The sequence below is a fragment of the Arvicanthis niloticus genome, chromosome 23 (genome assembly GCF_011762505.2).
Source record: "Arvicanthis niloticus isolate mArvNil1 chromosome 23, mArvNil1.pat.X, whole genome shotgun sequence".
NCBI classification, from domain to species: Eukaryota; Metazoa; Chordata; class Mammalia; order Rodentia; family Muridae; genus Arvicanthis; species Arvicanthis niloticus.
In genome coordinates, this window is record NC_133430.1 from 35654049 (window position 1) to 35667753 (window position 13705).

The 13705-nt window shown below is 42.6% G+C and overlaps 1 protein-coding gene across 1 annotated transcript; it reads left to right on the plus strand.

The window, feature by feature from the left end:
* Positions 1-3: 3 nt before the first annotated feature.
* Positions 4-10729, plus strand: Erh (ERH mRNA splicing and mitosis factor). Its single transcript, XM_076921837.1, has 4 exons — positions 4-155; positions 2690-2777; positions 7075-7195; positions 10265-10729. The coding sequence occupies exons 1-4, from the start codon at positions 153-155 to the stop codon at positions 10365-10367; spliced, it is 315 nt and encodes a 104-aa protein (XP_076777952.1). The 5' UTR covers positions 4-152; the 3' UTR covers positions 10368-10729.
* Positions 10730-13705: the final 2976 nt, after the last annotated feature.

The following is a 13705-nucleotide window of genomic DNA, read 5'->3' on the forward strand; positions in this document are numbered from 1 at the left end:
TGGATCTCTATGGTCTGAAAGGCTCTTTTGCGTCGCGCTTCCGACGATTTCCGGCGGCGGCTCTCGCGGGATTGGCTGTTGGCGGCGTTGCGGCTGAGCTCGTGTGCGGTGGCGGAGTTGTTAGCGGTAGCTGCAGCAAAGCGTTTGGCGCGATGGTGAGTCCTCAGCGGTTGCCGGGGTCCCCAACTTCTAGGGCCACCTCTGCTCGGTACATCTGCCCATCCTTCCCGTCCCTATCCATCTAGCGCGAGCGAGCTGCTCCCCGCCCCCTTCCCCCCAGCTCGCGGATGGGACCCTTCCCCTTCCCGGCGCCGAACCGCGGGGCCTGGCTGTAGGCCCCGGACCTGGTCCTCCCCGCGGCTGCGCGCCTCCCTGATGCTGGGGGCGAGGTATGCGGTGGGCAGAGGATGAGCTGCCTGCCGATCGCTGCCTGGAAGAGGGAGATGTGGTGCCGTTCTTTCTGTTCAGATGCTCTAGCGGACTGTAGGAACAATGGCCGGGGAACGTGTGTCAGACGTTTCCTGAAACTGACACACCGGTCACCTTACTGTTCGCCGCCTTATGTCGGCCTTGGGGAGTCGGATTTGCTTTGCAATGTGCTGCTTCAGCCGTCCCCCGACCCCCGAACTTCAAAAAAAAATGTATTTCCCCTCTTTCAGTATCCTCAGTTGCCCCGTTTTGCCAGTTCCGGCAGCCTTCGATCTTGTTCTTACTTACATTCTCTTGGGAGTGTAGCCTGAAAAGAGACTCCAGCATCCTGGTCCCATAATCAGACAGGGAAGGTTTTTGTTTTGTTTTATTTGTTATGTGTCTGTGTTTGCATGTGAGTACAGGAGCCGTCGGAGGCCAGAAGAGGGAATAAGATCCCCAGGATCTGGAGTTACAACAGGCGGTTGTGAGCGGAGGATGTGGGTGCTAGGAACCAAACTCATGCCCTCTGTAAGAGTAGCACGTGCTCTTAACCTCAACACCCTCGTTGTTGTTTTGCATTTGGGGAGCTTAAAAGATTTCCTTTTCTGTGTATGGTGTTTTGCCTGCATGTCTTGTGTGCCACTTGCATGCAGTACCTGCGGCAGACAGAAGAGGGCGTCCGATCCCCTGGATTGGAATTACCGGTGATTGTAAGGGACTGTGTGAGTGCAGGGAATTGAAAACCGGTCCCTTGGAAGAGCAGCTTGTGCTCTTAACCAAAACCATGTCCCCAGTATTCCGGCCCTCTTGTTTTTAAGTAAACAAAAGGGAAATATTTGGAGCGTGTATGTTTGTATTTTTCAAATGTTATTTCAAATTATTCCTTAATTTGTCTTAAAATGTTAAAAAATTTGGCAAAGAATGAATAGCTTGCCTAGGATGAGCCATTACAAGAATGCAAATAAGGTTTTCATGAAACTAGTTTTCTTCTCAACAACAGATATTCTGAGGGTACCTTTTGGAGTAGCTGACCTTTTATGAGCCCCTACACAACAAATGATGCTTTCTCTGGCTATTAATTACTAACAAAGCACTGTTCACATCAGTACAAGTTTCTTTTGTTACCAATTTAGAGTTTTGTCTCAAGTCTTCTCAAACTTGTTTAAAATGAAACAGTTCTTGCTGGGGATGGAGAAATAATGATGCTCCTTTGCTACATGAAATATAAAGTACTTTTTTCTGGGTGTTTTTTTTTTTTTTTTTTAAATCCAGAAAGCCTACATCTCAGAATCTCAGTTCAGTTTGTTGATAATTAAGTTTTTGGATTGTTTCAAAATAGTGTGGGCAACCTGACATAAGAATTTATATTTTAACCAGAAACTACTGTTGCAGGTGAAGAAAACAAGGTGGATAATTTGGTTGAGAATTGGCCTTGCAGTGGAGTTGCATCATGCTAGCATTTGTTTAATTAGTTCATCATTCTTAACTGCATGGGAGATACTACATAAGACTGTTGCTGGTCAGGGCTCCTCCTTGTCTCCTTTGAAGACATTCTTGGTTTTTGCTTCTTTGAAGGGAGTTGGTGTTAGTGATGTCTAGTGAGTAGAGACCAAAGATGCCACAAAACATCCTATAGGCACAGGACAAACACAAAGAATTCATTTCTCTCCCAAGATACCAAGATACAATGAGAACTGAGACTGACTCCACTTCCCAGTGAGAGGAGAGGAAAGCTTTCAGTGTCTGGTACAGTCAGAGATTTTGTGCTCTCAAAGACAAATGGGTATGTGCTAGCCTCTTAGGGCAAGTCATCTAGGTGGATAGTTCGCTGGATGATTTCAGTGTGGCATTTCCTGTATACATTTTATATTATTAATTTATCTTACACCTTGCTGTGGTAGTAGCTCCTGTATGAAATGTGGCTACACTGCTGTACTTGAGTCAGAAGAGATTTTAGGTTGATACAGCAATTGTTATATTTCCTTCTCTTACCTTTGATCACCCCATGTCTTAGTTTTTATTGAATTAATAGAGCTAAAGGCTAGTGGAGACAGAAAACAGGTTTAAAGTTTAATAAGAAAAAAATACAGGAGCAGGATTTGAGATATGACCCAGAGAGTAAGGGGCTGACTTAGTTAAGGGAGTTGTGAACCCGGCACTGATACAGAAACGTTATGTTTTAGTAACTGGAACATCATGTCATGTCGGGGCTTATGTAGTGATGTGAATTTCTGAATTGCATTGTTAGGATATTCACTGAAGTTGTTTTCCCCTTCAGTCTCACACCATTTTGCTGGTACAGCCTACCAAGAGGCCAGAAGGCAGGACTTACGCTGACTATGAGTCTGTGAATGAGTGCATGGAAGGTGAGTGAGCACGGGGTTGATGTCTTCACAGTCCCTCACGCACACACTGTTCATTCTCTTGGGAGATAAGTAGCATGCAGGAACTGGAATCTTTTCTACATTTCTTGAATTACTCATTTGAGCAGGGAAAATAGGTTTTTAGCATGGACTGTTACTGCATTTTGTTATATATGATATATATATATATAATGTCCATGCCTTACATGTTCTGCTAAACTGTAGCACTCTGAATTGTTAAGGTCAGCTCTGAGAAAGCCCTCTGAAATCTAAAATAAGTTAGCTCAGGGAAAGTCAGTCAAGGTTCACACAAGCAGGCCAGTATGATTTATTGTGCATTTGCTAAACTCACACCAGACTCACACTTAGCGAGCCATTAGAGCACAGACTCACTGTTCGAGGCTAAGTGGGTTTGTTTTTGTGCTTAATCATTACATCGTATTAATTGGTTGTGCTACCTGACATTTCTAGAAGTTGTTAGTTCTTTGCTTCCAAATGGAACTGATTATACCTGTGAAAACAAAAGCTGCTTATAATCAAAGATGACTTCAAGGTAGCTTGTACAATATGCTTGGCACTGCCATCAAATTCAGCTCCTAAAGATGAAAAGGGGAGTCAGGTGGTGGTGGCACACAACTTTAATCCCAGCACTCAGGAGGCAGAGGCAGGTGGATCTCTGAGCCTGGTCTACAAACAGATTTCCCAGATAGCCAGGACTACATAGAAACCTGTCTTTAAAAAAAAAAAAGGAAAAGGTGGGTTGTTTGTGGGGAGGGGAGACTTGCAGTGTCTTCAGTACTGTTCTTCTGTTATTAAGGCCAACTACATAGCAAAAGAACTGCCTTCAGCAGAATGTCTCTGGGCCTGTGTTATCATGTTTGGATTGCCTTTCGTAGCCTTGATTAATCTTAGTAAAGCCTAACTTTGTCTGTCTGTTTATGACAGAGTTTTGATAGCTATCCAGGCTAACCTGGAATGCAAGATTACCCGGCTGTGGCCTCCTAAGTGCTGGGATGTGCCACCGTATCTGCTTCTAATATTTTGAATTTTTGTACTTTAATATATGGGTTTGAGTTTGTTGAGAAATTGAACAGAATATAAAGTTAGCCCCCTTGCCTCTATCCGTTGTTAACATCTTGAGTTGATGTGGGCTGTTAAAATGGTGAACTGGGGCTGACACATTGGTAACTCAGTTTCATAGTTTACCTTAGGGTTCATTCTGTGTTGTCCAGTTCTGTGAATTTTGCTAAATTGGTTGACTTGTCAATACAGAGTCATAAAGAAAGGTTTCTGGGCTGGTGAGATGGCTCAGTGGTTAAGAGCACTGACTGCTCTTTGGGAGGTCATGAGTTCAAATCCCAGTTCACACCCATTCATAATGAGATCTGATGCCCTCATATGAGCCAGTGGGGGCCCGGAGAGAGCAGGGCTGGATGGAGTAAGAGGGAGAAGGGAAGGGGAAAAAAGAAAGGTTTCATTGCCCTAACATTTATGCCTGCCTTCCAGACCCATAGCAACTGCTAGTCTATAAACCTGTACAACCTAATACAATGTAATATGTAAATAATATTATACAGTTTTTGTTGGAGAAATAAGAAAAAAGTATAGATGTTGAGTGCCTGTGGAGATTGTTGTTCAAATGTTTCCAACCCATGGTTCATTTTAATTAAACCCATGAATGCTGACCCCACACGTGGGCCCAGTGTGCTGGTTGTAATTACTGCGGACAGACTTTGTGCTGGTTTCTGCGACATAACAGTGTGCATTTAAGGTTCTGCTATGTCTTATGACTTTATTTCATTTTTTAGATTATAAATTGTAGTTTATGAGCTTGGATCTAGCTCATTTTATAGAATACTTGCCTAGCGTGTACAAAGCCTGAGTTTGTTCCTTGGCACCACATAAACAGACATATGGTCTGAACCTGTGATTCCAGCCCTTGGGAAATGGAGGCGAAGAGATTATAAGTTCAAGTCTATCCTCAGTTACAGTGATTTCAAGGCTAGCCTGGGCTATATCCTATTGAAAAGGAAAAAAAATGGTAATTTATTTTTTATATTAAAAAGTTAAAAGAGTGATGGTCATTATCATCTTGTGTAATTCCACCACTGCTAGGGCTAAGGTCAAAGGAGCGTGGAGTGTGAAGCCAGCCTGAGCTACATAGTAAGTTGCAGGACAGCATGAGCTGGATTCTAGGGTGCTTTCTGATAAAACCTGCGTGGTTGGGGTGTAGGGGAGGTAACTGAGGCTGGGGTACCTTTCAGTGGTAGAGAGTTTGCTGAGCATTCGTGAAGCCCTAGGTTTAAGCTTGCCCCTCAAAAGCAAACACTTGCTCTTCCTTGAAAATCTGCCTGTATATCTTCCCTTCCTCCCTCCACTCAGATCTGATACTGGTAAATTTATTTACCAGGTTTATTGGTAAGAGCTTTATAGAGAGTTTAAGTTCCTTTTCTTTTTGGGGAGAGGTTTATAGAAATAGAGCAGATTTTCATGTATTGATCATGTATGTTACAGCCTTGTTACTTCATTCATTCTAATCATGTCTTGGTGGTTTCATATCTACAAGACTACCTCATTTACAAATAGGGACGGTTTACTTCTTTTCCTCTGGTCTAGATGCCTTTTAACCTTGCGTCTCCTTGTTCTGTAATGAAGTGCTGAGTAAATGTTCGTTCTTCCTCCTGGTGGTAACAGGTAATCTGTATCCACTAAACAGGACAGGAGTGACAGGCCAGTGCCTTTTAAAGACGAACAGTGAAATTACCTTCCTGGATTTGACTTCCTTTTTGATTACAGTTACAGTTACATGATTTCAGTGGAGTGTGCTAGTAGCAGTTAAGAGGGGAGGGGTAGCTCAGTAAAGGCATAAGCACCAATGAGTGTGAGAGCCTAGACTCTGTAAACAAGCCAGGCTTAGTAGCCTGAGCTTATAATCTGATGCTGAAGTGTAGAGACAAGTGGGCCCTAGAGGCTCGATGGCCAGCCTAGCCTGAGTGAGATGCAGGCCAGTGCAGACACCCTGTCTCAAAGGTGAAGGAAGGTGCCATTTCACTCCCATTTCCTCTGTGTAGCCCTGGCTATCCTAGAACTGACTCTGTAGACTGGGCTCCAACTCACAGATATCTACCTGCCTTTACCTCCTGAGTGCTGGGATTAAAGGCATGTAGCAACTCAACCCCAGCTTTTAAAAGTTATTTTAAAGGTTTCTTAAATATAGGGCATGTTGCCCACAGGTAGGTAACTAACATTGATATCACTGTTCCTTGAGCGGTTGGTGGTAGCAGTGGACTGAACAGGTAAATTCCTGTATTTGTAGAATGCTTTACTGGTTGGGAATTAACAGGTAATGTGCTCTGTTGATAATTGTTAATACTACCATTACTGATTGTGGCGTTTTGGTATGGGTTTTGGGGTACAGTTTCATTTATTCTAAGCTAGACTGAAACTCAAAATATATCTGAGGATGAGTGTGAACTTCTGATCCTCCTGCCTTCCCTTCTCAAATGCTAGGATTACATTACATATGTGACCAGCACGCCTGGTTTTCTTATGTTGGAGTATTTACAAGCTTTGCTTGTGCTAACGCTTCATATGTGTTACTTCAGATAATCTGTAGAGCCCTATGGAAAGGTATTTACTGTTTGTCAGGTAAAGTTTTCTGGGTGGAGGTGTTTGTCCTCAGATGTGTGATAAATAAGCTAGCTTTCTGGATTCCTCTTGAGTCCAGCATCTAAGCACTTCAGTGCCATATTAGGATAAGTTCCAACTTTGTTACCAATAACTGACTTTTTACATTGCAGCAAAATTTGAAGGTGAAATAGGACATTTCTGTGTTCTGCTCTCCAGCTATAGAAAGATTTACTGGGAACCTTGATAATAAGCTGGGTGTGGTGGCAAACACCTTTAATTCCAGCACTTAGGAGGCAGAGGCAGGAGAATCTCTTGAGTTCTGGGACAGCCAGGGCTATGGAGACAGATTCTGTTTCAGGGAACAGAAAAACAACAACAAAACACATTATCTGGAAAGGGTCACTGTTAATGACCAAACAGACATAGGCCCTGGGCCAGCAGCCTGCCCAGATGGCCAGACCTTTAATGTTCTTTCAACTCCAGGGATTTGAAGTAATCATCTAATTATAAAGCACAAAATGGTTATCAATACTCTCATAAATGTAAATTGCTAGTGATAAAAATTAAAACAGAAGTGGCCAGCCTATGACCCTCTTCCAGATCAGTTTTCCTAAGGTAAATACACTGGCAGTACAGCACTACTTAACTTCTTGTTCTGCCCTCCCCATAGGTGTTTGTAAAATGTATGAAGAACATCTGAAGAGAATGAACCCCAACAGCCCTTCCATCACATATGATATCAGTCAGTTGTTTGATTTTATTGACGATCTGGCAGATCTCAGCTGTCTTGTGTAAGTATTAGCCACTGTATCTCTTAATTTGTATTTCTCTGGGTTTCGTTCATTTATATAGTTACCAGCGTTTCACTTACATATAAATAAAAAGTTACAATTATGCTATAGAGCTGAAGGCATATCACCTGCCAAGCCTCTTTTTTTTTTTTTTTTTTTTTTTTTTTTTGGTTTTTTTGAGACAGGGTTTCTCTGTGTGGCCCTGGCTGTCCTGGAACTCATTCTGTACACCGGGCTGGCCTCGAACTCAGAAATCCGCCTGCCTCTGCCTCCCAAGTGCTGGGATCAAAGGCATGCGCCACCACCGCCCCGGCACCTGCCAAGCCTCTTATGCCCTAACCCTGATAATCCTTTTCTTGGGTTCTGATCCTCTTACTTTTTCCTAAAGTAATTGTTTTCAGATTAAACCCAAAGTTCTGTTTTTGAAGTTTAATTTAGTCCTGCCCTATGTAAATAGGGTTTGTTTTGTTTCGTTGGTGTGAGGTTTTAGATTCTAACATGCTTATTATAGTCATATTTAAATTTTATTGTCAGTAGTACTAATGTAAATATGTACTGTAGTCTACACCTTGAACTACACTAGATGGGCAATTATTTAATTAGGATATGAACAGAGTATGGTCCTAGGAAATTATTCACTTTTGGGGCTATTTCTCATAAAACAGTGTTAGTGAGGAACTGCTTCTTTGTATTTGACGAGGTGTGTTAGGCAGTGGGTTGGGAGGGTGAGGCAGGAGGATGGAAAGTTTAGTTTAAGGCTAGACAACTCAGTGAGATCCTGTCAAAAGGTAAGGGTAGACTTAGGTGTGGAGAGCTCAAGGTAAACTGCCTGCTTACCAGGTACAGATTTTATTTTTTTATATTGTATATATGAGTACACTGTCGCTGCCTTCAGACACACCAGAAGAGGACATCGGGTCCCATTGCAGATGGTTGTGAGCCACCATGTGGGTGCTAGGAATCTAACTCAGGACCTCTGAGCCAACTCTCCAGCGCCATTTCAGTCTTTAGTGCCCTGAATCATAATAGCAGGCAGCTTTTTAGCTTGGTCGATCCTGGTGAGGGCTCTGGGGCCTGGAATGTTGAGCTGTACTGTATATAATGGATGACAAGATTTATGATCTGAAGGAAAATGAATTTTGCCAGCATCACTTAGCTTTTAGGTGGCTTCCCTTTAACCCTTGATTTCCTTACTTCCTTTTTTTTTTTTATTTTTAAAAATAATTAAAGCTACTTACAGGAATATTTTTTTAAAAAGATAAAGAGAGCAGTTCAGATACTTAAAGTAATATCCCATACTTAGTAACAACTTTGTGGGGTTGGGGGTTGAGGCAGGGCTTCTCTGTTTAGCCCTAGCTGTCCTGGAACTTGATCTGTGGTAGACCAGGCTGACCTTGAACTTAGAGATTCATCTGCCTCTGCCTCCCAAGTGCTAGGATTAAAAGCATGCGCCAACACCTGGCTAACTTTAATTTTAAAACATACTATCACTTGTCTAATTCTTTTTTTTATTTGTATAGTTGTCTTGTCTGTATCTTATGTCTGTTCACTACATGCATTTCTGATATTCTCAGAGGCCAGAAGAGGGGTGTCAAATCCTCTGGAACTGGAGTTACATACATAAGGGTATGAGCCATTGTGTGGGTATTGGGAATTGAACCCAGATCCTCTGGAGCCATCTTTCAAGCCCTCTTCCCCAGTTTGTCTTTTTGGTTTGTTTGTTTGTTTTTTGAAACAGAGTTTCTCTTTGTAGCCTTGGCTGTCCTGAAACTTGCTCTGTAGACCAGGCTGGCCTCAAACTCAAATCTGTCTGTCTCTGCCTCCCAAGTGCTGGGATTCTATACAAGCACACCTGTTGCTTTGTCTGCCTTGTTATACTCCAGGGTTTTGTTGGTTTGCTATTTTCTGTGTATAGGTGTTTTGTCTGCATGTATGTCTGTATACTCTGTACATGCAGTGCCTTCAGAGCATCCAGTGCTCTTAAGCGCTCACTAAGCTGTCTCTCCATCCCTGTACCGCAGCTTTAGCGTGTTCCTCCACATAGAGTCGTGTTTTAGGCCAGCTGGAAGGCTTCTGTTCTTCAAGTCTTGTAAAGATACTCTGACTGGCTCAGTGGACTGCAGACTCTGAAAACCTTCATTATCAATAGAGTTCTGCTGCTCTGGAATTTTCATCTGTAGGCCTTTGGTTTTTATTTTTAAAAGCAAATATTAAAGCCATGAGTTTCTTAAACAGCGGGAAATCATTATTGAAGTAATATTCTGCTAGATATTTTTTAGTTGATTCAGAAAACATTTAGCAAATCTAAAGCTTGTACTAGTGTTTAGCTTTTGTTTTTAATCACTAAAGGAATTATAAAAATAGTTCAATAAAAATAGAAGCTATGTAGTAGAAAAAAACACAAGGTTTTTGGTCAGTAGGTGTGTTAACTGAGTGTTTAAGAGTTCTAGGCCTCGGCTTTTACCACCATAAGATTATAGTAGGTGATGCAAATCTGTTTGTTAAAACAGCAACATTGGGCTGGAGAGATGGATCAGTGGTTAAGAGCACACAACTGATGCCTTTCCTTCCCACTCGAGAGATGTAAACATTCTCACGGGCATCTTCTTTGCCGCAGAAGAAGCTCCCAATTCTAGTCCATGCTCTGACCTGGGGATTTTGAAAGTAAGTTTCACCAACTGAAAAAGGAGACCTAACCCTGCTAGTTCCAGAGTTTGACATGAGTTTGGGTCTTAAAACAGATACGATCTCCTCTATTGCAGGAGAGAGATGGCTCAGTGGTTAAGAGCACTGACTACTGCTCTTGCAGAGGTCTTGAGTTCAATCCCCAGCAACCACATGGTGGCTCAACAACCATCTGTAATGGGATCTGATGCCCTCTTCTAGTGTGTCTGGAGACATGGACTGTGCTCACGTACATAAAATAAAAATCTTTAAAAAACCCACAGCAGCATTGTCTACTTTGATTCTCTTCTTGTGTGAAAATATGCAGGTTGAAGCCACTCCAGGCAGTTCTGTGAGCAGTTCTAACTGACCGCTGTAACTTTGCATGCTTCTTTCTGTTCTCAGTTACCGAGCTGATACACAAACATACCAGCCGTATAACAAAGACTGGATCAAAGAGAAGATCTACGTGCTCCTCCGTCGACAGGCCCAACAGGCTGGGAAGTAATTGAATGGGAAGCATTAGGGGCTGGGGGTGACCTTGGAATAGGTACATCCAGCGTGCTGTAGTGACCCTTTTGTATGACAGCGAGTGAAGACTGAATGTCTGCTGTGAACGATCTTTTCACTCTGAAGCCACCATCGCCCCTTTGCTTCTTTACTTTCGTTTTTTTACTTAAACGTTTTTATGATAATTCAGATAGAAAACATTTTTGCCATTTAAGGTTGGTTCCAGTCCTTGAAACTGTCGGAGTCTGCTTTATAGCAGTGAGCGCACTAACCCTTCGTGGGGGGGTGGGGTAGGGACAAGGTTAGTTATATCCTCTGGGAAAGACTTAGTGAAAAATAAAGAAATGTTCTGTAGTTGTATTTTCTCACTGAGTGGTTTTCTTGTTTGTTTTCTTGTCTCCAAATAATGAATTGTCTGACAGAACATTTCAGTTTTAAAAACAGCAAGCTGCTACACAAAGAACTGGAGCTCACATTTGGACACAGTTTGCTATGATTTCTATGACAGTAAGCCTTTTACCTTATTTTTTCCAACAATCAATAAATCTCAATTGTAGTGACAATATTTGTATCTATTGTGGATACAATTATAAGATGCTTCTATACTCAATAGTAAGAGTACATCCCATGACAGATTGGAAATAGTCTAAGTCTAAATACATTTGGTGCTGCCGAGCAGTGGTGGCGCACGCCTTTAATCCCAGCACTTGGGAGGCAGAGGCAGGCGGATTTCTGAGTTCAAGGCCAGCCTGGTCTACAGAGTGAGTTCCAGGACAGCCAGGGCAACACAGAAACCTTGTCTTGGAAAACCAAAAAATAAAATAATAATACATTTGGTGCTACAACTCCAAACACAGGACACATTGCTGACCTCTCCTGGCTGCCTGGTGGCTGTGTCTCACCTCACTGCAGCCCTTGGCATTGCTAGAGTATCTAGACCTGCTGGCATCCATCAGCTTAGGACAGAAGCAGAATTCAAAACACAACATGTATCTTTCACACTATCCTAAGCTGGAAACTGTTTCTAACATTCACTGGGAGGTGGTTGTGCCCTGGAAATCTGTAGCAGTAAGTACTAACTGCTCACTCTTCTATGGAAGCTATTAGGGTGAAGGGAAGACCAGAGAAAATTACACAAAGTCATCTTGTTTTGAATACAGTGGTTCTGTGTTGGCTTAAACACATCCAGTCATTGGGTGCATGCACACTCCTAAGTCTGTTTCGTGGAAGTCAGCATCTTCACACTCTGAGGTTGATAGTTTACGAGGAGACTCATGGCTGGCCTAATGTACCCCCTCCCCCCCCCCTTTTTTTCCTTCCCCATCTCTTGCATTAGTCCTTTATATTTTATGCAAAATCAAATTCTGAAATTGATTTTTATTGTGGCACTTAGGATGAACTTGAAGACCTACACATTGAAGTCATAACTCTCTTACCACTGAACCCCAGCCCTGCTTATCTTAGTGGAAGAAGGATCACTGTACCAAAGAATTATTAAGACCAGGCTAGCAGTGATGTTCACTAGGAGTTAGCCTGACTTAAGGCTAAAAATATCTCAAATAGCTGCAGAGCTAATAAAATCAGGTGGACCTGTTTATAACAGCATCTGTCCAGCTAATCTGCTAATTGTGTTTCTCTAGCATGACCTTTGTTTTGTTTAAGATATAATAGAACAAACCGGGAGGGAGTGTGGCCCTTCATTCTCCAGCTTGATTGTAGGTTATGATAGAAGTTTACAGCCATGTCTGTTGTCACACAGGAGAGGGTCAAAAAGAGGTGGGGAAGGGGTTGTTTGTGAGATGGCTCAGAGGGTAAAGATGGTTGCTATGCAAACCCGGTGATCAAAGTTTGACTCCAGTAACCCTGCATCCAGGTAGAAGGAGCAAACTGATTTCACAGGTATCCTCAGACTTTCCTATCGATAATAAATTTATAATTTTTTTAAAGTTAGCCTTTTAAGGTGATGTCTTAGTAAACTTAATGCCGTGGCTCAGACGGCCCCAGTGTCGGCAAAGATGGTTAAACCGTGGTTGGTTGGCTTTTTCCATAAGTAAAACAAGTTTGATTTCTGCTGCCTAAGGCAGGGACTTGAAGGAAAATTACTTCTGGCATAGGCCAGTGAAGTGGCTTATCTGGTAAAGGTACTTGCTGCCAAGCCTGACAACCTGAGTTCAGTCCCGGGATATGTGTGGGGCGGGGAGAAAACCAACTCCCCAAAGTTGTACTCTGGTCTCCACATGTACATATGTGCACACTCAGATAAAAAAAAAATTGGAGAAAATGGCTCACCAGCAATCCCACCCTATACTTCGATGACACAGACACCAAGCTTACTTAGGTTGTGAGCCATCTTACATGAAGCAAGGCATGAGCAGTTCTGTACTATTACAAAACGGCCAGACTGAGTTGGGAGAAAAGGCAAGGCAGGTCTTCATCGAATCAGCTTGTATGAAGGCCGTCTGTATCAGATACTGTTAGTATTTGACAGTTGCAATGAGTAGGGCTGTCATGTGTGCTGTCTAAGGAACACTCTCGTCTGTAGGAAGCCCCTCTGGGATGGTTTTGGGCCAGCTTGATGAGAATAGGGTTAGCACTTAGGACAAGTTTGTTACTATATTCATCTGTGTGTATGTGTGCATGTAGAGGGCAGAGTGCACTATGGGTTTTCTTCTGAGCTCTAGATCAGGAAGCAAGTCTCATTGTGGTTATCCCTGCAACACTTCAAAGTAGGAAATAATTGGGTTTTGTTTTGTTCGTATGCATTTCACAATGGTTGATTTGGTTTTCGTATTTCAGCTTTTTGGGTTTGTTTATTTGTTTTGTTTTTTTCTGAGTCACAGCCCCCCTCTGCAGCCTATCTCATCCGGCCTTTGGACCTAGACTAGTATCAAACTCAGCAATCTTGCTTCAGCCCCTTAACTGCCAGGATTACAGGCATATGTGAGCATACTTGCATTTATTTTCATAAAGAATGAAAAAGTAGGATCAGACTCCATAATCTGGGTGATTCACTCCCAGATTGCATAGCAACAGGTATTGCTGGATGGAAAGGACAAGATTTTAATCTCAAAGATCTTCAGGGGCTGGGACTCAACAAGATGAATGGCTGTGGGCAACGTAATGCATCTGCCTGGTGTCAGACCTGACCAGACTCGATTCACAAGCCTAACAACTCACACTTAGCACCGGTTAACTCAGAACACAGCTTGCTGATTCAGCTTTCTTAGGGTTACTATTATAATAAGACCCTGACCAAAAGTCAGTTGGGGAGGAAAAAGTTCATTTGGCTCATATATCCTGAGTCATGGTTCTTTGAGGGAAGCCAAGGCAGGAACC

Excerpts from the sequence above, each read along its gene's own strand:
- Erh (XM_076921837.1), top strand. Across the intron at positions 2,778-7,074 it reads TGTGAATGAGTGCATGGAAG|GTGTTTGTAAAATGTATGAA; the intron begins GTGAGTGAGCAC and ends CCCTCCCCATAG. Across the intron at positions 7,196-10,264 it reads GCAGATCTCAGCTGTCTTGT|TTACCGAGCTGATACACAAA; the intron begins GTAAGTATTAGC and ends TTCTGTTCTCAG.